General features: G+C 64.9%; 3 protein-coding genes across 3 annotated transcripts; all 3 read left to right on the plus strand.

Moving 5' to 3' along the window:
- Positions 1-1024: 1024 nt before the first annotated feature.
- Positions 1025-8211, plus strand: TH (tyrosine hydroxylase). The gene is made up of 13 exons (XM_042959222.1): positions 1025-1114; positions 2423-2635; positions 3685-3859; positions 4073-4161; positions 4572-4639; positions 4937-4987; positions 5394-5539; positions 5620-5755; positions 5896-5965; positions 6577-6633; positions 6873-6968; positions 7096-7229; positions 8052-8211. The coding sequence occupies exons 1-13, from the start codon at positions 1025-1027 to the stop codon at positions 8209-8211; spliced, it is 1485 nt and encodes a 494-aa protein (XP_042815156.1).
- A 2715-nt stretch (positions 8212-10926) lies between these two features.
- On the plus strand, positions 10927-11546 carry INS (insulin). Its single transcript, XM_042959736.1, has 2 exons — positions 10927-11113; positions 11401-11546. Exons 1-2 carry the CDS (start codon positions 10927-10929, stop codon positions 11544-11546), a joined length of 333 nt encoding a protein of 110 aa, XP_042815670.1.
- A 2165-nt stretch (positions 11547-13711) lies between these two features.
- Positions 13712-23436, plus strand: LOC102954686 (insulin). Its single transcript, XM_007092603.3, has 4 exons — positions 13712-13874; positions 21402-21500; positions 21628-21850; positions 23226-23436. Exons 1-4 carry the CDS (start codon positions 13712-13714, stop codon positions 23434-23436), a joined length of 696 nt encoding a protein of 231 aa, XP_007092665.2.

Below are 23436 nucleotides of genomic sequence, written 5' to 3' on the forward strand. Positions count from 1 at the left end.
CTGTAGAGGTCAGGAGGGGAGTCTGGGAAGTACGTCTGCCTGGACCACCCACCTTCCAGTCCAGTCTCTGGAAGGGAGTGGCCGGGCAGTGGCCTCCCGGGGTGGGGTGGGGGGCTCCTCTCCCTCCACCCTGCCCTTCTAGATGGGCTCTGGTCTAGACCCTCCCTGCTGAGCCCACAACGCCCAGGGCACAAGGGAGGCCTACGTCCCCGGCACGTTGATGTTGTGGGACTCACGCCGGACCGCAGCTGCAGAGAGGTGCCCTCCTGTCCCCTGGTCTCCAGGACGGTGGCACTTGTGATGGGGAGGGCGCAGTGGGCCGTGAGAGGGTGGGCTGCAGGCCGGGGGGGACAGGCCACAGAAACCACGGGGCAATCGATACAGACTTCCCTCACCCGGCTTCCCAGTGTCCTGACACTGGAGGGATGGGCCTTTCCGGAACACTCCAGGTATCACTGGCGGTGCCTGGGGATCCGGCCACAGGGACCTGGGACAAGGGACAGATGAAACTCCTGCTGGGACCCTGTTGGGAAATTTGGTGAAGAATCATCGGGAAAAGCAGATTGCCTCCCGACATCCTTCCGAGGTTTAGGTCCAGATTTCTCGTCTTGGGGGTTTCTGGGCCACCTGCCACCGAGGTGCGGGGTTTCGTGTCACGGGCGCTCTTGGGGGGCCCGGAATGGCACCTCCCTGTGTACCAGCCAGTCCCCCCACTGGGCGTGTGGAGCTAAGGGGGCCCCAGCTGTCCCCAGCCCTGCAGAGCCCTCCCGCTGGAGCCGAGATGATTCAGAGCACGGGCCGCTGCCCTGCCGGGTGCCTGCGGCAGGGACGCAATTAGATTTAATGGGACAGAGCCCTTTCTCCTGCGCGACTCGGCTCCCGCCCACCGCCTCCCTCAGGCGGCAGGAGGGGAGGCGAGGAGGTGGGAGGTGGGGGGCCCACAGGGGCCTTGACGTCAGCTCGGCCTATAAGAGGCCGCCTGGCGGAGGGCCGTGGAGGTGAGCCCCGGACGGACGCCCGCACCATGCCCACTCCCAACGCCGCCTCGCCGCAGGCCAAGGGCTTCCGCAGGGCCGTCTCCGAGCTGGACGCCAAGCAGGCCGAAGCCATCATGGTAAGAGGCCGGAACGGGCCGGAAGCACAGGGGTGTCCCCCGAAGGCCGGCAGGGGCCGCAGACTCAGGGTGCCCGCAACGCCGTGGCCCCGGGCGTGGTGCGCGTGTGACCGCGTCCCGGGCCCTGGCGGTGGCTCGTGGTGGGAGGTGCTGGGCCAACAGGCACGGACCCCGGTTCCGAGCCCCAGGGCGGTCGGGGCTCCAGGGCGATTTCCATCTGCCATGTCACCTGTCCCCCAGCCACGCGTCTGTGCCCGCGTGTGACCTCCTGTCTTGAATCCCACCTCCCCTGCCAGCAACCCCGGGTCCCCCTGACCACCAGGACGGTCCCCAAGGCGTCAGCTACCACCCGGGGGCCCCCTGAGTTCGAGAGGTCTGTACTGGGGATTCTCACCGGGCCAGAACCTCCAGGACCCTCTCGGCCCAGAAGAGGGGCCTTCAGGGATGTCTCGGAACAGTCAGCTCCCCCAACGTTTCAAATAGGCTTTCGTGTTTCGACCTTTAAGGAAAATGGGCTTTGGGTTCTGGAAATGTGATTTGCAGGCGACCACTGCACCCGCTCCCCCCGCCCCCTGCCCGGGTTCTCAGTGAGATGGCCTCCCCACCCAGGGAGGCCCAGGGACACCCCCAGCCCCCCCAGTTCTGTCCATCCCCCCGGGGTCAAGTGGGGACTCTCAAGGGGCTTCTCCTGCACCCTTACCACCACCATCCAAGACCGGATGGTACCAGAACCTTCCTGGAAGTTCAGCTCCAAAGGATGAGCCCCAGACATGCAGCCCCTCCCCCACGCAGGCCTGGGGGCTCTGGTCTTGGGGACAGGCTGCCGCCCCGGGCACCTGGGTCCAGACGAAGTGCTAACTTTGGCCACGTGTCCCTGTGCTGTGGGGAAGGGCCAGGAGGGGACCCTAAGGAGAGATCATTCCGAGGGGCTGGCCTGGGGGGGCCTCCCAGGAGCCAGACGTCACTTCCTTGCCCTCCCCAGCGCTCTGGCCGCTGTCTACCTCAGGGTCCTGAGTCACACCTCCTGTCGCCTCATCCCGTTAGGGCCTGGGGACAGAGGCAAGGCCGCCTGGGGGTGCCATGGGCCCATCCTCCCGCCACTCTGTGGCCGCTCATCTTCCTGGCTGCCCCCCACTCCCCCCCCCTCCGCCATCCGGTGGGGACATAGGCGAGGCCCGGCCTGCCGGTCCCTCCCAAGTGCACAGCCTGTGCTGTGGCACCAATGGGTCAGAGCCTGGGACTGGGGGTGGCCCGAGGGCAGGGGTGTGGCCCGAGGTCAGGGGGAGCTGGCGCGCTCTCTGCCCGTAGTCCCCGCGCTTCATCGGGCGACGGCAGAGCCTCATCGAGGACGCTCGCAAGGAGCGAGAGAAGGCAGAGGCCGCGGGGGCCGCCTCCTCGGAGCCCGGGGACCCCCTGGAGACCGCAGTGTTCAAGGAGAAGGACGGAAAGGCCACGCTCAACTTGATCTTCACCCTGCGGGGCGCCAAAGCCTCACTGTCCCGGGCCGTGAAGGCGTTCGAGGTGAGGGCAGCAGGTGACTGGTGTGACCAGTGTGGCTGGTGTGGACCTGGCTGTTTCAGGGGTCAAACCCGGCTGCCCAGGCCACTGAGGGCAGGGGGGAGAGGGGGCTTTGCTCCCCCAGAGCTCCGGGGACCCCGTGGCCCTCACGGTACCCCCCGTGATCTCAGGAACTCCCTGAGCCTGAGCCCTTGGGCTGAGGCCACCAAGCCCTGCTGCCCTTCCCAGCCCCGCCCCCACCCCCTCACACACGGGGTGAGCGGGTGTGGCTCCTGGCAGGGCGGCCTGGACAGTAGGGTCCCCTCATAGCCTGCCCCTGATGGGCTCTGGCTAACGTGACGGCCGACCGCATCAGGTGCTGTGACCACAGCAGGCCGGGCGGGACGCTGGCCCTTGGCAGAAATGCCCAAATGATATTACAGCTGGCCTGCTCCAGCTCCTGGACGCCGTGTGACCTGAGGGCCCGTCGAGACCCGTGTGCCCTCGTTGCTGGGCAACGGGAGGTGGGGGTGGTGAGCAAGCCTTCCTGCCAGACCCCCGGGCTCTCAGCGGGCTTAGTCCGAGAGGGGGGCTGAGCCTCCTGGTCCGGTCACAGTGGGATCTAGGACCCCCCCCCAGCCCCTGGGTGCGGCCGGTGGCCAGTGGGCCCAGATGAGACCACCAGGGATGGCGGGACCTTCTGACCAGCGGCTGGGGACTCAGGCTGCTTGGGTGTGGCCGAGGGACACATCACGTCACCCACAACACTGGGTTAAGAGGCCGCGGTGACGACTCCCATTACACACACTGGTCAAAATGCAATTCCCCAGCCACAAGCTCGGCCCAGGCCGCGGGTCCGACCTCAGTGTGGAGCACAGCATGGGCATCACCGGCGGCAAAGGTCTAGGCGGGGCCTCCGGGCAGAGCCCGGGGCGGTTCCTCCTTCCGCTCTCCGCCTTCCTCTACCTTCCTGCGTCTGTCTCTCCCCGTCTCTCTCTCTCTGTCTCTCTCCATATCTCTGTCTCTCCCCGTCTCTGTCTCTCCCTCCATCTCTCTCTCCCTTGTTCCCTAAGACGTTTGAGGCCCAAATCCGGCACCTGGAGACCCGGCCGGCCCAGAGGCCGCGCGCAGGGGGCCCCCACCTGGAATACTTCGTGTGCTGTGAGGTGCCCAGCGCGGACCTGCCCGCCCTGCTCAGCTCCGTGCGCCGGGTGGCTGAGGACGTGCGGGGCGCCAGGGAGAACAAGGGTAAGGCTGCTTCCACTGCCCTTGAGGGCTACCCGTGACCTCGAGATGGGGGCAGGGAAGCTCCCGCAGGGGACCCCTGAGGTGACCGCACGTGCGGCCTGGGGGACCCCCTCCCTGCTGGCTCGGGCCTCCTGCCCCTCTGGGACCCCCGAGAAAGCCCCGGGGGAGACCCGACGCTCACACAGGCCTGTGTCCCTTCCGTCCTCCTCGAAGTCTTCTGGTTCCCAAGGAAAGTTTCCGAGCTGGACAAGTGCCACCACCTGGTCACCAAGTTTGACCCTGACCTGGACTTGGGTCACCCGGTGAGCTGCCGCCTCCCGGGGCCTCCTGTGTCCCCATACTCGTGGCCAGGGTGGTGGGTGTGGGCCCCAGGCCGACCCTGGATGGGGAGCCTGTCTGCTGCCCAGCTCCTGGCCAAACCACCGAGGCCTGGCTAAGAGCAGCCGCCAGGCACCTGCTGGTGCCTCGGGCATAGCGGGGCTGGTGGGCAGGGAGGGGTGGTGAGCAGGGAAGGGGGCCAGTGAGCTGGGGGGGGGGTTGGTGGGCAGGAAGAGGGGTGACTGGTGGAGAGGGACCCGGCTGGGCCGGAGGGTGCAGTGAGTGGGGAGAGGGGGGGCAGCAAGTGGGAGGGGGCGGTGGCAGGGAGGGAGGGGTCAGGTGGGGCGGGGCGGGGCGGCGGGCGGCCTCCTGAGCGCGTCCACTGTGCGGGCAGGGTTTCTCGGACCAGGCGTACCGGCAGCGCAGGAAGCTGATCGCCGAGATAGCCTTCCAGTACAAGCAGTAAGGACCCCTGGGGCCTCAGCCCCAGGGACCCAGACCCTGTCCTGTAGCCTCACACTGGCACACTGGGGGAGGGGTGTCTTTGTGTCTTTGACCAACACTGTCACTGTGGTCACTGGCCTGGGCCCCCAAGTCACGTCGAGGAAACCAGGCAGCTTGCTGAGGCCACACGGCCAGCTGGGCGTCCAGCCCCAAGCCCCTCCTGTCTGCTCTCCACACGCCCTTTGCAACGGAGCCCCGTTGACCTCCCCACACGCCCCCGAGGGGGCCCCACTGACTGCACACCCCCCTCTGCAGTGGTGACCCCATTCCCCGTGTGGAGTACACGGCCGAGGAGATCGCCACCTGGTAAGACCCCGGTGCCCATCCCAGGGTGGAGGGGGCAAGGAGGGCCAGGGGAAGACCCCCCAAGTCCCCACGTGTGATGGCCAGGTGGGGAAAGGACTTCCCAAGGCCCTGATTGTCGGTCTAGAGGGACAGGCTGGTGGTGGGTCAGGCCGTCCCCACGGCCTCCGTCCCTTGGAACCCCCCACAGCCGTGGGCAAAGGCCCCTCCCAGTGGCCAGGGTCTCCAGGGTCCAGCGAGAGGCCTGCAGTGGGGACCCCCCCCCCGCCCCCACCGTGGAGCCTGCCGAAGGCAGAGCACAGTGAGGAGGGGAGGGGCCGGCATCCAGGTCGGGGGCAGGCCTGGCTGCCTGGGGACGCGGGGCACCACAGCCAGGCCTGAGACCCCCGCCTGAGACCCCCGCCTGCAGGAAGGAGGTCTACACCACCCTCAAGGGCCTCTACGTCACTCACGCCTGCCGGGAACACCTGGAGGCTTTCCAGCTGCTGGAGCGTTTCAGCGGGTACCGGGAGGACAGCATCCCTCAGCTGGAAGACGTGTCCCGCTTCCTGAAGGGTGCGCGGGCCGCGGGGAGAGGCGCGGAGGAGGGAGGCGCCCACCCTGCCCGGCGCCCTGACCGGCCGGGGTCCTTGCAGAGCGGACAGGGTTCCAGCTGCGGCCCGTGGCCGGCCTGCTGTCCGCCCGGGACTTCCTGGCCAGCCTGGCCTTTCGAGTGTTCCAGTGCACCCAGTACATCCGACACGCCTCCTCGCCCATGCACTCCCCGGAGCCGTGAGTGTGCACCTGCACCGGGCCCTGCCCCTGCCGCCCAGCCTCGCCACGCGGGGCCGGCAGAGAGGGAGGGGGCCGGGGGCGGGCAGCCGGACCCCTGGACCACCCCCCCAGCACCGCCCCTCTCCCCACCCCCACAGGGACTGCTGCCACGAGCTGCTGGGGCACGTGCCCATGCTGGCCGACCGCACCTTCGCTCAGTTCTCCCAGGTTTGTGCCCCAGGCCCCAGGCCGGGGACCCGCCGGGCTGAGGGCTGGGGGGCGTGCTGCCTGAGCCTCAGCGCCCTGCCCGAGTCCCTCTGTGGCTGGACGGTGCCCACTTGGGCCCATGAGGCTTCAGGGAGAGGCATCGTCCTGGAAGAGAGGGGTGGGTGAGCCTCGCTGGCTGCACTTAGACCTGTTCTGGGCAAAACGCTTATAAAAATGAGGAGGCGTTCGTTGGCTGGCCTGGTGCAGCGGGCGGGCGGGCGGATTCCCACGGCCTGTGCTGCCACCTGCTGGCTGCTTCCAGAAGAGACGTCTTGGGCCCTCGGTTGATCCTGGGAGGGTCCCTGCATCCCAGGAGGGCCCCCCACACCTGCATACCTATGGGGTCCCCTCCATCTTGGGAGGGGCCCTGTATACCTGGAGGACCTTTGCATCTTGGGAAGATGCCCCATTCCAGGAGGCTCCCCGGATCCTGGGAGGGTCCCCGAATCCCCAGAGGGTCCTTGCGTCCTAGCTGGTGTCCAGGAGGCCCCTGGGGTGTCCTCGCCCCACGCAGGCGCCCGTGCAGTGTTGGGCCGAGCCTCTCCCCTCTCAGCCTCCCCTTTCCTCCACAGGACATCGGGCTCGCGTCCTTGGGGGCTTCCGACGAGGAGATTGAGAAGCTGTCCACGGTGGGCGCCTTCCCCTGCAGGGCCTTGGGGGGCTGGCCCCACGGTGCCTGGCTTCAGGGCAGGCCCCCCCACCTGGGCCTGGGCCCCCACTTCTGTCCGGGGAGTGTCACCTTTATGCTGTGACCTTGCCAGAGTCTGGCCGGGCTCTGCCCTGGGTGGGGGGTGCCCCAGGCCCGAGGGTAGGTGGGCCGCGGTGTGGGCAGCGGCTACCTCTGCCAACGCTGTGCCCGTCCCGCCAGCTGTACTGGTTCACGGTGGAGTTCGGGCTGTGCAAGCAGAATGGGGAGGTGAAGGCCTACGGTGCTGGACTGCTGTCCTCCTACGGGGAGCTCCTGGTGAGGCCACCCCCCCACCGGGGGACCCTGCCCCACCCACATGGCCTCCAGGCCTCGGGAGGCCCCCCGGGGAGGGGGACGCCGCGGGCCAGGGTGGGGGGCCCGTGACCCTGCGGCCTCCCCCCAGCACTCTCTGTCCGAGGAGCCCGAGATCCGGGCCTTCGACCCGGATGCTGCAGCCGTGCAGCCTTACCAGGACCAGACTTACCAGCCCGTCTACTTCGTGTCCGAGAGTTTCAGCGACGCCAAGGACAAACTCAGGTGCCCGGGCCCCCCGGGCGCCCCCAGACCGGGCGAGCCTGCAGCCGGCCCGGGGCCCGTGAACCCACTGCGCACACCCTTCCCACAGTAGGACCCCCAACCAAAAAGTCCAGGGAGGGGGAGAACTGCTGGTGGCCGGGTCAAGGCCACGTGTTGGGAGGCAGAGTGTGACCTTTGTAAGAAGGATGTGTGGGGTCCTTCCCAGCCTCTAAGCAGCTGGTGCCATGGGGTGGGACAGAGGAGAGGGGCAGGGGCGGCCGAGGGCCGGTGTGGAAAGCCTGGGGGGCCCGGAGGGAGCAGGCACTCCTGGGGAGGGGGGCTGAGGGCGCGTGACCACCGGCGTCTGGGCAAGAGGGCAAAGCCTGAGATGCGTCCCACCTGCTCATCCTTGGAGAGGGTCTTATTTTCGAGTCAGGGGAAACTGAGGCCCAGGGGCGGTGTGTTCAGAGTGGAGGTGGGGGGAGGGCTGGATCCCACAAGCAAGCATAGGACCAGCAACAGAACTGGGGCTCTGCACAGCACACGGCCCGGGGAAGGCCGCCTGGAGGAGGTGTGGGGAGGGATGGGGGTCCGGCAGAGACCTGCCTGGAACAGGCCTGTCCCTCCCCTGTCCCTCCCCCTGCAGTAGGCTCGGTCTCCCATCTTGTCCGAGCAGTTGGTCACACGGAGATTTTTGGGGGGTGCAGGCAGCTCTCGCCCTGCGGGGATGAAGGAGGCCGTCTCCTGGAGGCCGCAGACTCTGCCCCTGCTCCTCCCCATCTCCCCAGGGTCCCCTGAGTCCCCGCCAGGTGACCCAGGGTCCATACCCACTGCCCTCCCTAGGAACTATGCTTCCCGCATCCAGCGCCCCTTCTCCGTGAAGTTTGACCCGTACACGCTGGCCATCGACGTGCTGGACAGTCCCCATGCCATCCGGCGCTCCCTGCAGGGCGTCCAGGACGAGCTACACACCCTCACCCATGCGCTGAGCGTCATCGGCTAGTACAGCGGGAGAGACCCTTCCCCCGCCTCCCCCGGCCCCTGCCCAAGCGAGGGGCTGGGTCCCCGGGCAGCCCCAGAGCCCGCTGGAGACTGTCCCTGCTGGAGGGCACCCCGCTGACCCCCGCCCCACTGCTTCCCCGCTCGGCCTGCGAGCGTCCTTGTCCCGCCCGTGACGCTGCGCGCTGACCGCTCACGAGCTCAATAAAGGAGAGAATCCCTCTGACCACCTCCCCGGCCTCCACGTCTGAGTGTTGGGCTCCGGGGCCGTGACAGTGTGCTGGGGACCTCACACCCGGCTCCTGGCCTTGCTCTAGGGTTTCACCTCTGTACTCCGCCTCCTCCGAGACCTCGCCAGGCAGCCCAGGCCAGGCAGGAGACCCCTCTGTGCCTGGATGCCCGGCTCACCCCAGAGGACCAGCCTGTGCTGAGCATCCCCCCCACCCCGCCCCGGCAGCTCCGGAGGGCCCAGGGGGTCCTGGCTGAGCCTCTTCATCTCAGCACTGTGGCAGCATGGGGGCGGGGCCGGGGGGGGGCGGTCCCTGGGGTGGGGGCAGGGCTCACAGCCGTGTGGTCGCTGGGGGGGGGGGGGGGGAGTGGTGCGTTGTCCGAGGCAGGCCTGCAGGCCTGGCCTTCGCCACAAGCTTCGTGTCCCCCCTAGGAGGAGGACAGGGGCCCCACCCCCACAGAGCAGGGCCTGGGAATTGTCCCCAGAATGCATGTTGACGGAGTGCTCAGCTGAGCTGCTTCCCAGATGACCTCTCTGGGCCTGCGTCCCCGGCCACGCGCCTGGGGCTGGATTCCGAGCGCTGCAAGTTGCCCCTCCGCTCAGTCGAGGGGTCTGGACATGACCTTCCGGCTCGGGCCCCCAGCATTCCCCACGGCTGGCCCAGCCCAGGGTGCCCCCCCCCCCACCCCTACCCCTGGTCCTTGGAGAGAGCGGCCTGGGGGCTTCCCGGGAGACACCAGCCAGTCTCCCCAGGCCCTACTCACTCCTGGCGGCCACTCACCACCACACACCTCCAGGGCCCTCCCTGGCTTTGAGCTCTTAGGACGGCAGGCCTGGCAAACCCCGACTCATCTGTCAAAGGCCTCGAGGCAAAGCCCTCTGCCCCAAGCCCTCCGTGGGGGTCTGTCCATCCCTCATCTGTGGCTTAAGCACCTTGTCTGTGCCCAGGTCTCCCTCACCCCAGTGGGGCCATTTCTGACGGCCGTGAGCCCTGGGGAAGGGCTGAGGGCTAGCCCCGGCCCCCTCCAGCCCTACCGGCCCCTGGGCTGTGCCCTCTCACCTGGCTCTAGCTCCACCCAGCCCCCTGTCCTGCATGGTCCTCTCAAGAGACCCCCCCCCCCAGACCTTCCCTGCTGTGTGGCGGCCTTGGGGGTCATAGCGGGCACCGCCTCAGCATGGCCTGGGCGGAAGCGGCAGTGGGGAAGGTGCCCGTGAGAGCCGGCATCCAGCCTGCACAGAGTCCCGCATGGGGGGCAGGGCGGAGCTGGGAGCAGGTGGCCAGCCCCTTCGTGGTCCCGTGGCTGCTCCAGGGGTGCACAGCAGGACGTCCTGGGCAGGGGGTCTCGGTATTTCCCAGGCTGGAGAGTGGGGTCCATGCTGGGGGTGCGGGTGGGTGCAGAACATCCCCACCCCTCCTGTCCCTTTGGTCTGAGGCGAGAGGAGGAGGCAGGCTGAGCTCCTTTCTCAGCTGGAAAGGGCCCACAGACTCTGGGGTGCCCAAAGAGGGTTGCAGGTGGCAGGGGGAGGGGAGGGGGTCCTGGCCTCCCTCCTAGTCCTGTCCGGGGGGCCGGGGAGCACCAAGGGACCCAAACCGTGTGGCAGCCAACGGGGCTGACGGTCTGAAAAGGGTCAGCATGGGGGAGACGGGCAGGGGCTCCAGAAACGGGGGTGGGCATCCAGAGGATACGTGGGTGGGTCATGTGGGGCCCCACACAGAGGCCTAGCCCCAGAGTCCACACGGTGGCTGGTCCCCAAGCTCAGCTCTCCCTGCGGCACCCCGGGGTGCTGGGGGGGGGGGTCGTTTCAGCGAGGCTTCTATGCTGAGGTAGGGGTAGGGCCGTGAGCAGGGAGGGGATATTTCCCCATGCACCACCCAAGGGGCCCAGGAGGAAGACTGGAAACTGTGGCACGGGCCCAGGGTCCAGGCAGGATCACCCTCCCCGGGGCCCCCCGCTCCCCTGGACTAATGTGGAAAATGTGGCTCAGGCGAGGTCTGGGTGGGGCTCTGCTCCTGGGGAGACGTTGGCCCCCAGCTGTGAGCAGCCATCGGGCCCCTCGTTAAGACTCTAATGACCCCGTGGCCTGAGAGGTGCTGACGACCGAGGAGCTGTTCCCGCGGACCCAGCACCGGGGAAATGGTCCAGAAATTGCAGCCTCAGCCCCAGGCCATCTGCCACTGTCACCAGGGGGCCCTGATGGGCCAGGCGGTGGGGTCAGGAGCTATAAAGCCAGCGGGGCCCAGCAGCCAGCAGCCCTCCCCGGGACCACCTGCACCCTGACACGGACGGCAAGCAGGTCTGTCCCCACGGGCTCCCCGTCAGCCGAGTCCAGGGTGTCGGGGCCCCGGGCCCGGGCTCTCGAGCCGGCGGGAGGACGAGGGCTCCCGGCACAGAGCGTCTGGGGGGCGAGCACAGGGCGGGGGTCCTGGGCGTGGCGCGTGCCCCTCGCCGGCCTCAACCCTGCCCGTCCCCCAGGTCACTGTCCCCCGCCATGGCCCTGTGGACGCGCCTCCTGCCCCTGCTGGCGTTGCTGTCCCTCTGGACCCCTGCCCCGACCCGGGCCTTCGTCAACCAGCACCTGTGCGGCTCCCACCTGGTGGAGGCGCTGTACCTGGTGTGCGGGGAGCGTGGCTTCTTCTACACGCCCAAGGCCCGCCGGGAGGCGGAGGACCTTCAGGGTGAGCCCCCGCTGCCCCCGCTCAGCCCACCCCGGCTGCCCACCTGGCGCCCCGGGGGAATCGGGCCGGAGTTTTAAAAAAGAAAAACCACATATTCCCCTGGTCACATCCCGAAAGGCCGTCGTCGGGCACCCAGGGCCCCCCTGTGGGCTCCTGCCCTGGCCCTGCCCTGTGGCCCCGGAGCCTGCGGCGGGGTGGGCGCCCCGCGGCCGGCACGCGGGCGGGCGGGCGGGCGGGCGGGCGGCGCGGTCTGTCCCTGAGCGGCCGTCCGCCTTGCTGTCCCGCAGGGAAGGACGTGGAGCTGGGGGAGGCGCCTGGCGCGGGCGGCCTGCAGCCCTCGGCCCTGGAGGCGCCCCTGCAGAAGCGGGGCATCGTGGAGCAATGCTGTGCCAGCGTCTGCTCGCTGTACCAGCTGGAGCATTACTGCAACTAGAGGGCGCCCGGAGCCCGCCGCCCCTGCGCCCCAACCCATGCAATAAACCCTTGAACGAGCCCCGCTCGCGTGGTCTGTGTGGCACGGGGGCTGAGGCGTTGGCCGGGGGCCGGGGCGGGGGGGGGGGTCCCGCAGAGACCCCCTTCCTCCTCTGTCTACGCGGGTCCCTCCGCGCTTTCCCCACGCCCACCGGGCACGGGCAGGCTCCTGTCCGCCCACCCCCCGCTGCCCTGGGCACCCTCCCCCCCCCGCCCCCATCCCTGGCTGCTTCAAGACAAGACAGAGAAGGGTTTGGGGGGCCCTGGGGGCCGGCTGGGAGCTGAGTCCCTTAATTCAAAAGCCTTGAGCTCTCAGGGCCCCCAGAGAGCTTTCCAAGGAAAGAGAATGAGAACATTCCAGCCGCTTCTCCCCACCTAGCCGTGCGGGCTCTACGTTTAGTGCTTTTTCTGATGGAAGCCCTTGGAATGGTGGGTGGGGGAGGGGGTCCTGCAGGGGCAGGGGACAGAGAAGGGCACAAGAGGCTGTCCGGGGCTGGCCTTTCTCAGGGCCCCTCCACCACCCGGCTCTGGGCCGGACCGGGGCAGCCTCGGCCCCAGCGCAGACCGAGCCAGAGGAAGCCCTGGAGGATCAGGAGAAGCCACACGGCACCCCTTGAGCTGACGGACGGACTCAGACCCCGCGGGCACTGGCAGGGCCCTCAGACTTAGCGCGCAGCGGCATCCCGGCTGTGGCCCCCCAAGACAGCAGCCCGCAGGGCCAGGGTCAGGGTCAGGGCCGGTCTCCCTGCCACCCTGTGGCCCTCTCCTCCTGCTCAGCAGCCCCAGACCCGGCGCTCAGTCCCAAAAGTGCCATCGGGCCTAAGGATGAGGTCACTTGGGGGTCAGGTCTTCAGGGGTTCACACCCCTCCTCCTCCGGTGTGGGTCCGTCGGGCATACCGCCCAAGCCGCCACCTGGAATGCCAGGGAGCCTGGGGGCTGTCTGCGCTGGCTGTGGCCGGGGAGGTCAGCGGGTGACCCTGGCTGCACAAAAGCCTGGCCAGCCTGCCGGCCGCCCAAGCCAAACCAATCTGCACCTTTCCTAAGGCTCCGCCCGGGCCGGAGCTTGGGATGGCTGGGCCCGGGGCTGGGCGCCTGGGCCCCCCGAGGCTGCAGACCGCTCAGAGGTGGCCTCGGAGCCCAAAGTAGATCCTCCTGCTGGGACCTGGCTGTCCGGCCAGCCTGCCTGCAGCCCCGGGGCTCCCTGCAGGGCCGCCCTCTCCCCATGACAACATCAACACCCCCAGAGCTGTGGCAGTCCCCAGCTAGCCCCGCCCCTGGAGCGGACGGCTGGACACTGGACCCGGAAGAGGAGGGGGGGGACTGTGCATGGGAACAGCAGGTGGCCCCATCCACAGGGACAGAGGCAGGGGCGTCCAGCAGAAGTTGAGGTACGTAAGTGCCCGTGGCCTGGGCTGGGAGCGGCTGGGACGGGAAGTAGGGTGTCCTGGAGGCAGCAGTTAGCTAAGCCTGTGTCTCCGCAAGACCCTGGAAAATGGCCCAGGTGTCCCCCCCACCCCCCCACCCCCCCACCCGCTTCTGTGGAAGTGAGCGCAGGAGCCCTTTGGGGCCCAGGGATACGTGGGGCCATCCCAGCTGGGGGGTGGGGGGGGACTCCCAGCATAGCTGGTCTTGGGTGTGGCGGGGGCCACAGGGGAGGTCCATGTTCACGGGGTGGGAAAGACGGCCCGCCTGTGAGACCCGGTCGTGGTCGGAGGCCACCCTCGGCCCTGCTACCGGGGCAGGGCCCTCCTGGTGAGCCTTTCCCCCCAGCCTCCAGCCGGCCATGGCTGTGATCTTGGGAAGGTGCGTGGGACCCTCTCCAGAGCCCCTCCACAAACAGCTCATGGAGGCAGGGAGAAGGGAGGCAGGGAGATGCCCAAGGTCACCAGGGTCTCAGGTGGCAGAGGAGAGGTCAGACCCTGTCTCCTGCTTGGCACCACCCTGGGCACTGGACCTCAGATGCCCCTGCTCCTTGGGGACCCCAGGCCACCCCATGGCAGCCAAGCCCCAGGCCATGCCTCTGCCACCCCATCCGGGCCATGCCCCGCCCCTTCTGGGAAACGGGAGGACAATCGTCCCGTGTCCTCAGACCCTGCCTGCCCTTGGAACCTGGGCTTCCCTCGCCCATGGGGCTGGCAGTGGTGTTGGCCACACCCAGCCCTACGTGTCACCTGGCATGGGGGGCAGGAGTCCAAATGCCCCTAAGCCCGGGGCAGCGGGGTGTAGAGGAGCAGTCCCCTGACCCTGCCGGGTCCCCCAGCCCCCTCACTGGGGGCCAGGGCCTCCCGGGTACGTTGTAGCCGCACACTTGCCGTCACGTCTGTTCTGTTTCGCCATCACACTGCCATGTGGGGTGGGAGCTGTTGCACCTGTGTTCTTGACGGGGAGACTGAGGCTGGAGCCAGGATGCCTGTCCCTCTGGTGCCCGCACGCTGAGGACATTCTGCCAGTGCAGCTGCCTCCGGCACCGATGAACGGGCACTTCCGCCTGGCCCTTGGGGCAGTATTTGCCTTCTCCTGTCGGCAGTAAATATTTACCGTCCTCACTGTTCTCCGGGCCTGAGCAGACCCTGAGGGGCAAGGGGGTGGGTGCAGGGATGCCAGGGTGGGTCCACTTGCTCTTGAAGGCCCGGTGCCTTGTGCGGGGGGGGGGGGGGGGCGGGGGTGGTGCGGTCCAGGAGAGGGAGCGAGACCAGGAGCCAGTGACCTGAGCTCCTGGCAAGGCCCCCTGGCAGAGACCCGGCTGAGCCCCGGAGTCTCTGCATCCAGCGAGGCCGTGAGGGGAGATGCCTGTGTTCCCCTTGAGGGAGCCTGCCCTCGGGCCCGGGCACGGTGAGGCCCCCAGTGCAAGTGGCGTCCCTGGGCGCCTAGGTACCTGTCCGAGCCAGGCAAGAGGGCCAGGGCGGCCATTCACAGATATGACCAGCAGAGGGCACCAAAGCCCCACTTTTGATGCATGCGACTCCCGCGGTCCAGGCCCCGCGTCCTCTCTGAAAGGATCTGTGTCTCCCAATTCCTGCCATTGGGCACTCTCCGGGGCCTCCGGGAATGCCCGATGGGCTGGCCACCCAGGCTCTAGAGGCCTTGAGGTTTAGGAAGGAGAGGGGCTGTGTAGTGTTTCAGGCCCCCAGTCTTTCTGGTCCAGGCTTCTCCCTGGGAGCAGCTGGACAAGGTACCAGGTCCCCAACATTCTGAGAAAAGTCTCCAGGGTGATCCTGAGCCCCGATCCCCAGAAATGCAGAGCCCTGGGGTGGAAGGGAGGTCCTTGGGGGTGACTTCCTTCAGCCACCCCCTCACACACACACACACGGTGTGGCTGAGCAAGCCGAGGTCAGCGGAGGGCCAGGCGCCCACCCAGCTGGAGCTTTTGCTGAGGGTCTGCAGGGCTCTGAGGGACTTGAGGCTGGGGGCTGGGGGGTGGCCGTCACTGCCAGGCCAGGGTTCCCTCCTTCCCGTGCTACCCCCTGTCCCCGCCGGCTGCTGGCAGGAGAGGGGTCAGTGCCAGAAAGAACATTTTGGAGACGGAGGCAGACAGGGGTCTGGGAACCGCAGAGATAAACAGGGAGGTGGGGGCCTCCTGCCTCCCTCCCTCCACCCGGCAGTATTGTTTCTGGGTTCTTCACAGGGACAGGGAGGCAGATTCCTTCGAACGTGGAGGCCGACCGAAGCGTCTCCCCATGTCCCCTGCAGCCTAGTCAGCCTGTGGTGGTGCAAGCAGCCCCACCCTGCCTCAGCTCAGACTTCCCACCTCCTGCCTGTGTGCAGTTGTGGGGGGACCGGTCCCAACGGTCTCCCTGGGGCTCCCCAGGAAGCTGGGCCTCAGGCCATATGACAAGGTCACCCCACAGTCTCCACCCTTCAAGGCACTGGGCTGACCACATGGGGTCCTGGGGGCACCGCTGGGTCTGTGGCTATGCTGCACTTGGGATCCATCAGGCCAGGAGTGGACATAAGTCCTGTTCCCCCAGCTCCCTGTACCCAGAGGGGCTCAGAATTTCTAGACCCAGGAGGCCCACCCCCAGACCAGCCACACTCAGGGCTCCCCATCCGTGACCCCACGAGGGGTCCTTCCCCACCGTGCCTGTCTCTGGGCCTTGACAGGGAGGACAGTAGGGCCCCCAGCCTGAGCGGGGCGCAGGGGGGAGGGGGGCAGGGGGGGAGGGCTGGCCCCGCCCCCTCCAGCCCCATGTGGAAGAGGCTGCTGAGCCATCAGAACCTGGGGGGGAGGGGGCCACATTCGCCGGCCTCACTCTGACCCCCTTCCCAGCCCATCTGTGTTTTTGGAAAACAGAGCCCGCGCCCCAGCAGCCCTGCCAGCTTGTGGCTGTTCACGCTGGGACTCAGAGCCCCCCCTTTGTTCTTCAAAGGCCATCCTCACTTCATAACTTGGCCCTGTTCCGGCCCAGCCTCCCGCGGGGCCACCTTGCCTGCCCCCCAACGCCCAAGGGGGGACCTTGGAAATTCTCTTCCTTCTTTAGACCTCAGGTTCTGAGCTGTGGCTCAGTCCCACGTGGATGCTCAGTGGGCAGCAAGAATGGGGCTGGGAGGAGTTGAATTTGGGAGGTCCTGGAATAAAGCTGAGACTCTGAACCTGGAGCTATGGCTTGCCCTGTCCTCCCTGACACTCTCTGACCCTCTATGGCCCTCCCTAATCCTCCCTGGCCCTCTGTGACCCGCCATGAGCCTCCCTGACCCTTCCTGGCCCCCCATGGCCCTCCATGGCTCTCTGTTATCCCCACTCTGGCCCTCTCCAATCCTCCCTGGCCCTCCCTGACCATCCCTGGCCCTCCCTGGCCCTCCCTGACTCTCCATGGTCCTTCCTGGCCCTCCGTGGCCCTCTGTAACCCCCCTGGCCCTCTCCAACCCTCCATGGCCTTCTCTGGCCCTCCCTGGCTCTCCATGGCCCTCTGTAGCTCTCTGTGGCCCTCCCTGGCCCTCCCTGACTCTCCATGGTCCTTCCTGGCCCTCCGTGGCCCTCTGTAACCCCCCTGGCCCTCTCCAACCCTCCATGGCCTTCTCTGGCCCTATCTGCCTCTCCATGGCCCTCTGTAGCTCTCTGTGGCCCTCCATGGCCCTCTGTAGCTCTCTGTGGCCCTCCATGGCCCTCCCTGGCTCTCCATGGCCCTCTGTAGCTCTCTCTGGCCCTCCATGGCCCTCCCTGGCTCTCCATGGCCCTCTGTAGCTCTCTCTGGCCCTCCATGGCCCTCCCTGGCTCTCCATGGCCCTCTGTAGCTCTCTGTGGCCCTCCATGGCCCTCCCTGGCTCTCCATGGCCCTCTGTAGCTCTCTGTGGCCCTCCATGGCCCTCCCTGGCTCTCCATGGTATACTCCTGAGGTCTGCTCATCCTGTCTAAGGAGATCTTCAAGAGGCAGGGGTAGGGAAAGGGTGGAAAGGCCCTCTCCAGGGCCCAGAGGGTGGGTTGATCCTTGGTTGCTCACTGGGGGTGCTTCCTGGACCCCAGCCCAGCTGTGGGAAAGGAAGTGGCAGAGAGGTCAGGCTCTGGTGGAAGTTAGCTCTAGTCACACAATCAGCTCATAACAGAAGGCAAGCTGGGAGGCTTCCTGGAGGAGGTGTCTTGTGCCCCTAGAAAGGCATCTCAACCTTGAGGACAAGTCCATGTCAGGCTGTCGCTATGGGTGGAGCAAACCTAGGCCAGGGATGGCTGCGAGTCAGGTATAGCCCATGCCACTCTCTCTGGAGTCACAGTGACAGCTGTGTTCACACAGAACTGATGTTCCCCAGGCCCTTCTCCATGGCTGGGCGTGCACTGGTCCCGGTCAAAAAGAAGGGACAGGCGAAGGTCTGGAGGACGTGTGGGCACCTCCCCTGCCCTCAAGCCTCAGCGTGTCGGGGACAGCTGGAGTGTCGACCTGGGCTGGCGCAAGGCTGAAGGGAGAGAGCTGGGAGGCCAGGCAGGGGTCGTAAGTCCTTGCTGTGCTGCTTGTGGCTGTGTGGCCTTGGGAAAGTTACCTTGAACATCTCTGGGCCTCAGTTTCCTCATTTATCTGAGGGAAACCAGAGGAGACCGTCCCTGCCTTGGCTGCTGAAGGGTCCAGTGTGGTGGCAAGGCATGTGGTGGGGGTGCGGGTGGGGGGTGGCGGGGAACCGGTCCCGGGGCCTGCCGCAGCAGTGATCAGCAGGCCTGTCCCGGACACCATCAGTTCCTTCCCCAGCAGACAGACTTCTTCCAGACCGTGTTGCCACATGATGCCCTGTCCCCCATGGGCCAGGTGTGGGGGTGAGGGGTCATGGAAGGCCAAGGCAGGGCTTCAGGCTTAGCGATCTGTCCCGACTCTGCTGCTTGCTCCCAGTGTCCAGCAAACTGCTTGCCTCTCTGGGACTCTGTGGCACAGACACAGTACCATGGATCTGGTTCTCCTCCCAGGATCGTGGGCAAGAGGAAGCTGATGCAGTCCCCACGTTGTGGTCCATGGGCATGTGGGGGCCCTTGCCAGGAGGGCAAGCTTCCCAAGGGAGGAGACTCAGGGCTGGGGTCCTGGGGGGCCTACACGGAAAGGAGAATGAGGCCAGCTGAGAGAAATGGAGAAGGGAGAGCAAAGCCACCGTACAACCTGGGGACCTGTTGGCTCAAGACCCTCATGGGGGAGATATCTTTGCAGCTCCTGGGACTCCCCAGACTACCAGCCCTGCCCTGGCTGAGCTCCCTCTCCCCAAACTCCAGAGCCCTCTTGGGTAGTGACTTTTACCTGCATGGGATAGACAGGCCTCTGGAGGCAGGTGTCCCAGCACTAGCCAGGCCCTGTGGCTTAGCTACCAATGGTCTAGGATGCATCTCCATACAGTCTCAAGAAAGAATGTTCTAGTGCCAAGGGTTAGGGGAGTCAGGGACAAATACACATTCACATCGGGAGAGCAGAATAACGGGTGTTTATTAGCATTTACCCTGCACCAGATGCTGGTGTCTGGGCCTCTGTGCACCCCCACATGGGACCCATGAGGGTCAGAGGGTGAACCGACCTGCCCACATCCATTGGCAGAGCCAGGGCTTGAACTGGGTCAGCCTCCAAGCCTCCCCTACCCATCCCTCTCCCCCATGTGAACACATAGCTGTGTGAGCAGTGCAACGTGGCCCCCGGGCTCTGTCAGGCTGGCTCCCCCAGGGCCCTTGTGATGTGACCTTGGGACTTCAAGGCTGTGTGCAGCCCCCAGCAGCCTCCCCTGGCCTGTCAGACTACCTGCTGCATGGACACGGCAGAGCCATATGGTATCCGACGGTGCCAGGCTCCTGGGACAAAATCTAGTGTGTTCAGAATGGGGTTGCGGGTTGTCTCAGTTCTGAGGTTTGGTAAAGTGACGTAGTTGCCCAAAAGGCTATTACTGATTTAAGGAAAGGTGGGTTTTCTGAGGCTGCAGCTGCACTTCTACAAGTAGCCACAAGGTGTCAGGCTCGGGCCAGGTTTGGAAAGCCCTGCTGGGAAGAGAGCTCAGACAGCAAAATTCAGCCCATCCCTGCTCATCCCAGGGTCTCTGCCTCTGGACGGGGTCCCAACATTCTTCCTGGAGCTTCTCAGTAATCGATCTGATTTTATTCTGATACGAATGTAATACAGGGCCCTCTAGTTTTCAGAACACAACAATGCTTCTGGAAAGTGGTGCACCTGTGGCTTTGGGCATCCACCTTGCCACATCCCTTGGTGTTGGGGAGCCCCCCAAATGGGGGGAATTCCCTTATGCCTCCCTCCACCACCTGTTCTGTAATGCCAGGATGGAGGTGGATAAGAGCCTCAGATCTGAGCACAAAAGGGTAGAGATCACCTGTACCCTGATGATGTAGGGGCCCCCTCCATAGAGAGAAATGTACCTTTGCCCCCCAGGCCTCTCCTCAGAGAGTCTCAAGTTGTAGTGTCTAAAACTGGTGGGCTCTTTCCGCTTTAATTCTAGAAGCGGCCGCCAGGTGTCAGCATGAGGCCGCTCAAGCAGCTGAGTGGAGGAAACCTGGCACTTGGGCTTCCTGGGGGTGCTCCAGGACTCTCTTGAATAAGTGAGGACCTGGCCAGAGACCCAGGATGGGATGATCTTCTCCCAGGCCTAAAGGCAGGAGGGGCAATGAGGTTATTATTATGAGGTGTCCCTTCCTCCCTGCACTCCAAATTTGTCCCTTGTGTGTTCCCTCCCACTACCTGTATACCCTATAGGCCATGTGCTCTCCTTCCACCAAGGAAAACAAGTGGAATGTAGGGTTGTGGGTCACAAGCCCCACACCCACTTCCCTGACCCCCAAAGCCTCTAGTCTTGTCTCAGTGGTGCCATGGCTTAGCTATGGCAGGGGTCCTCCCCACCCAAAACCCTTTCCTCTGCTCCTTTCCTCTTGCTTGAGCATTCTGGGCTCCAAGATTTTGATAGACTAAAATAACCCTGCATGACTCCTTTTTGGGCCAGGCCTGAGATGGGAATCCAGATCAAGGCAAAATTCAGATTCAAGATACCGTTTGGGAGCTGGGATTTTCCACGTTTTCAGGAGTTTGATCTGTGGGTTTGAAAGGCCACTTCCTTTTCAGCCTGTTAGCTGCCCACCTTCTCAGTCTGGTGAGCCTCCCATGAAATCCTCACGTCTGGCTTGGGGTCAGCCTTTCACTCTCCCTAGCCCCACATGTGGCTTGGCAAGTCCTGGCTAAGTTTTCCCATAAGAACCTGGCAATAGCCCCTTGAAACATCTGGGCATCTTGCAGCAGATATCAGGGGACAGCACAGGATGCAAAGCCTTCAAGCCACAGAGCCCATACAAGCAGGTGACTGCTGCACCACAGGAACTGTGGACTGCTTCACACTGACTCCCTTCTATGTGCCCAGACCTGACTTAAGGCCCTTTAGCATCCCTTCGTCCCTCCCCATCCAAGAGCCCAGCAAAGAGTCCCTCCTGCCCTCTTCCCATGAGGTGGTGTGGCTCTGGGGCATCCGCATCCTTTGGGGCACAGCTGCCAGACCTGAGTACCCCCCTCAAGTCTCTCTTCCCCACCAAAAGTCTTATTCTCTCCATTGGATGTCCCTTCCCTTTGGCTAAGGAAGGGAGTTCAGGTGATGGCTTGAGAGAGAAAGGGAGAGAGAGAGTTAAACCCCAGCATGTGCCAGTAAGCTGGGTAAACTGGGGTGCAAGGGTGCTGGGAGGATGGGAGTGGTGGCCTTCTGGGAAGTACAGACGTCTTTGCCTCTCAGCGAGTCTTTGCTCTGTGGTCTGCTCTCCCTGCAACCTCGGGAGAGAGGTTTAAATTCCCAGTGAGATTTAGTCCAGTCAAGGCAGCACATCTGCTGGGCCCTCCCCCAGCTGCTGATGGCTTTGAGGCTGTGCTTCGATTGGAGTTTCAGCCAGACTCAAAGGCTGTGAACCCAGCATCCCACCCAGGGTGTCCGTGATCAAGCAGGACTGGTGCTCAGAGCTGCCATCTGCCATCATGCATGCGGTGCACGGGGGCCAATCAGGAGTAACTGGTGAAGGGAGGAAACTCCCAGACGAGGCCCCTGCCCTTGAAAGAAGGAGGGACATGACGACGTTGCACTGCAGCTGCCTTGGGAGCACCTGGAGAGAGGTTTTTCTGATCACTCTCGAACCCTGCTTCATTCTGCATATGGCCCATCGCCATTTTACCCGTGCCACGCCCACTGGCATTCCAGGGTGTCAAGTGACTGCCAGGTGTCAATCTCGGGAGCCCCCGCCCACTCTCCACCCCTCCAGATAGTCCCACCTCCTATCTAAAGGGAGTACTTCCGGTTTGTGTCCACGCCCACACACGCCTCTCCGTGGGGTTAGGGGGCTGGCCAAATCTCCACCCCCTAATGCATGTGCCCTGGCCTGAGAAGGTGCCACAGCCAGCTGCCCAGTGGCCTCAGCACCACTGAGTGGGCACAAAGCTACCCAATTTGGAGGGGCTCGAGGAAAGGCGTGGAGGGGACGAGGAGGTGAGGGGCAAAACTGTAATTTCAGTTGGCATTTGAGCAGGTGCCGTGCTCAGTGGTGGAGACCCTCTCCCGCTTCTAGGGGCTGTTAATATGCACACTCTAAAAGTGCCCTTCATCGTCTCTCCAGCCTCAGCCTCGTCCCCCACCTCCTCCTCCCCATCAACCCGGCTGGAGGGTCTGGGCACCACAGCCAGAGCACCCCCTGCTTTGGCGGCGACTGCTAATATTGGCCCGACCAGCGGATCATCAGCCGGGCAGTTTCAGCAGAGAGCTTTGGGCACCAGTGACTCCCCTGTCCTCTTCATCCACCGCCCGGGAGCTTCGGGGACTACGCAGCGACTAGAGTACAGGTGACCGGGCTTCCCTCCCTATTGCTGCAGCCTCTCAGTGTGAGAGAAAAGCTGTATTCTAAGTGTTGAGGCACGGGTGGGCTGGGGGCTTGAGGCAGCTAAAAGTATCCCCGTTTCGCAGGAGGGACACACCTCTGCTGCAGGAGGAAGGGTGAGGGCAAGCTTCCTAAGAACAGCCTCAACTTTGGAGGGTACAAGAAAGACAAGTGGGGAGGGGGCTTTTCTATAGGTCCCACAGAGTCACAGAGGCTTTTGCAAGGAAAATAGGTTTTCCTTCACTAATCTGCCAGGCCAAGTGGGAGGGGCAGGAGTGGAGGGTAGGGCTGCCCTTCCCAGCAGGAGTGAACAGCTGTTTTTGCAAATGTAAAGGGCATGGCTTTTCTGTGTGAGAAATTTGTTCTTGCTGCACCACCACCGCCCCCACCCCCCTAACCCCCCCCCACCCCCCGCCTCCCAGTCCCAACCAGAGACAAACAGGACACTGTGCAGAGGGCCGGGGGCCCAAGATTTTGGAGCAGTTTTTTTATACCATTTTAAAAGCAAAGCACCCCCCTTCTCCCCACTCCCTACACCTCCTGACCATAACCAAAGAACCCCACTAAGTATTTGGAAAGGGGAGTGAGAAGGAGGAGGATGAAGGGCAATGCAGCTTGTACCCACGGCAGGATTAAAAGAGTAAAGCTTCTCTCTCCCTGTTGGCGGGCCCAGTTCTCCTGTTGCCTCTCTTGCCCACAGAACCGAGTGATGGGGCAAGGGCAGTTTCCCGGGGGAGTGCACGATTCTGTCCCCTCCATGTGGGGTCCCAGACTCCTCCATACACCCAGTGTGGTGTTTGTGGGGACAGATCTCATTTCCCCAGGGAAGCTCAGTGTCCCACTGTATCTCTCCAACCATCCAGGGGCTTTCTGAATATAGAGCTGTGCCCTTTGTTTTGTTCCTGACCCCCTCCTTGCTTCCACCCAAGGTGGGAATGTTGGAGGTGGGGGGGGTCATATTGTGTATTGTGATCCCCCAAGGCATGCCTTTCGTGTGCAACCCCACCCCATGCCCAGGCACAAGTCCACACCAGCCAGGAAGGGGCAGGCCACCCAACAGAAGGGTCTCCTGCCTCTGTGGGCAAGCAACCTTTTCAGGCTTGGCTGCTGGGAAGTCCAGCTTTAGGTGAACTGTGGGCCTCTTCCTCCTTCCCTTGTACTTTGAAAGAGGGGGAGCTAGGCAGCCATAAGGACAGGAAAGGAAGCTACTACCCAAAACCCTGGCAAGGTGACTTTCAGGCCTCCTCACTGCCAGGGGAGGAGGAGGGGACGGGGCTCCGGCTGGCAGAGGACTTGTCTTAAAAGTGTTCATCTCAGGAACACCTTTGTGTTTCCCCTAGGGGCCGAAGAGTCACTGCTGAGCTCCTTGAGGAGGAGGTGGATCCCAAGACCCAGGGCCCGGCATCTCACCCAGCTGAGCCCCCAGCCCAGGCTGCCCCCCAGCTGGAGCCACAGCCCGAGTCACAGCCAGCCAGAGCTGCTGGAGAACCCAGCCCAGAGGTGAGCTGCTGTGGCCTGTGGCCCAGGTGGTCCCCTCGCGCTCAGAACTGA

Source organism: Panthera tigris, chromosome D1 (genome assembly GCF_018350195.1).
Source record: "Panthera tigris isolate Pti1 chromosome D1, P.tigris_Pti1_mat1.1, whole genome shotgun sequence".
Taxonomy (NCBI): domain Eukaryota; kingdom Metazoa; phylum Chordata; class Mammalia; order Carnivora; family Felidae; genus Panthera; species Panthera tigris.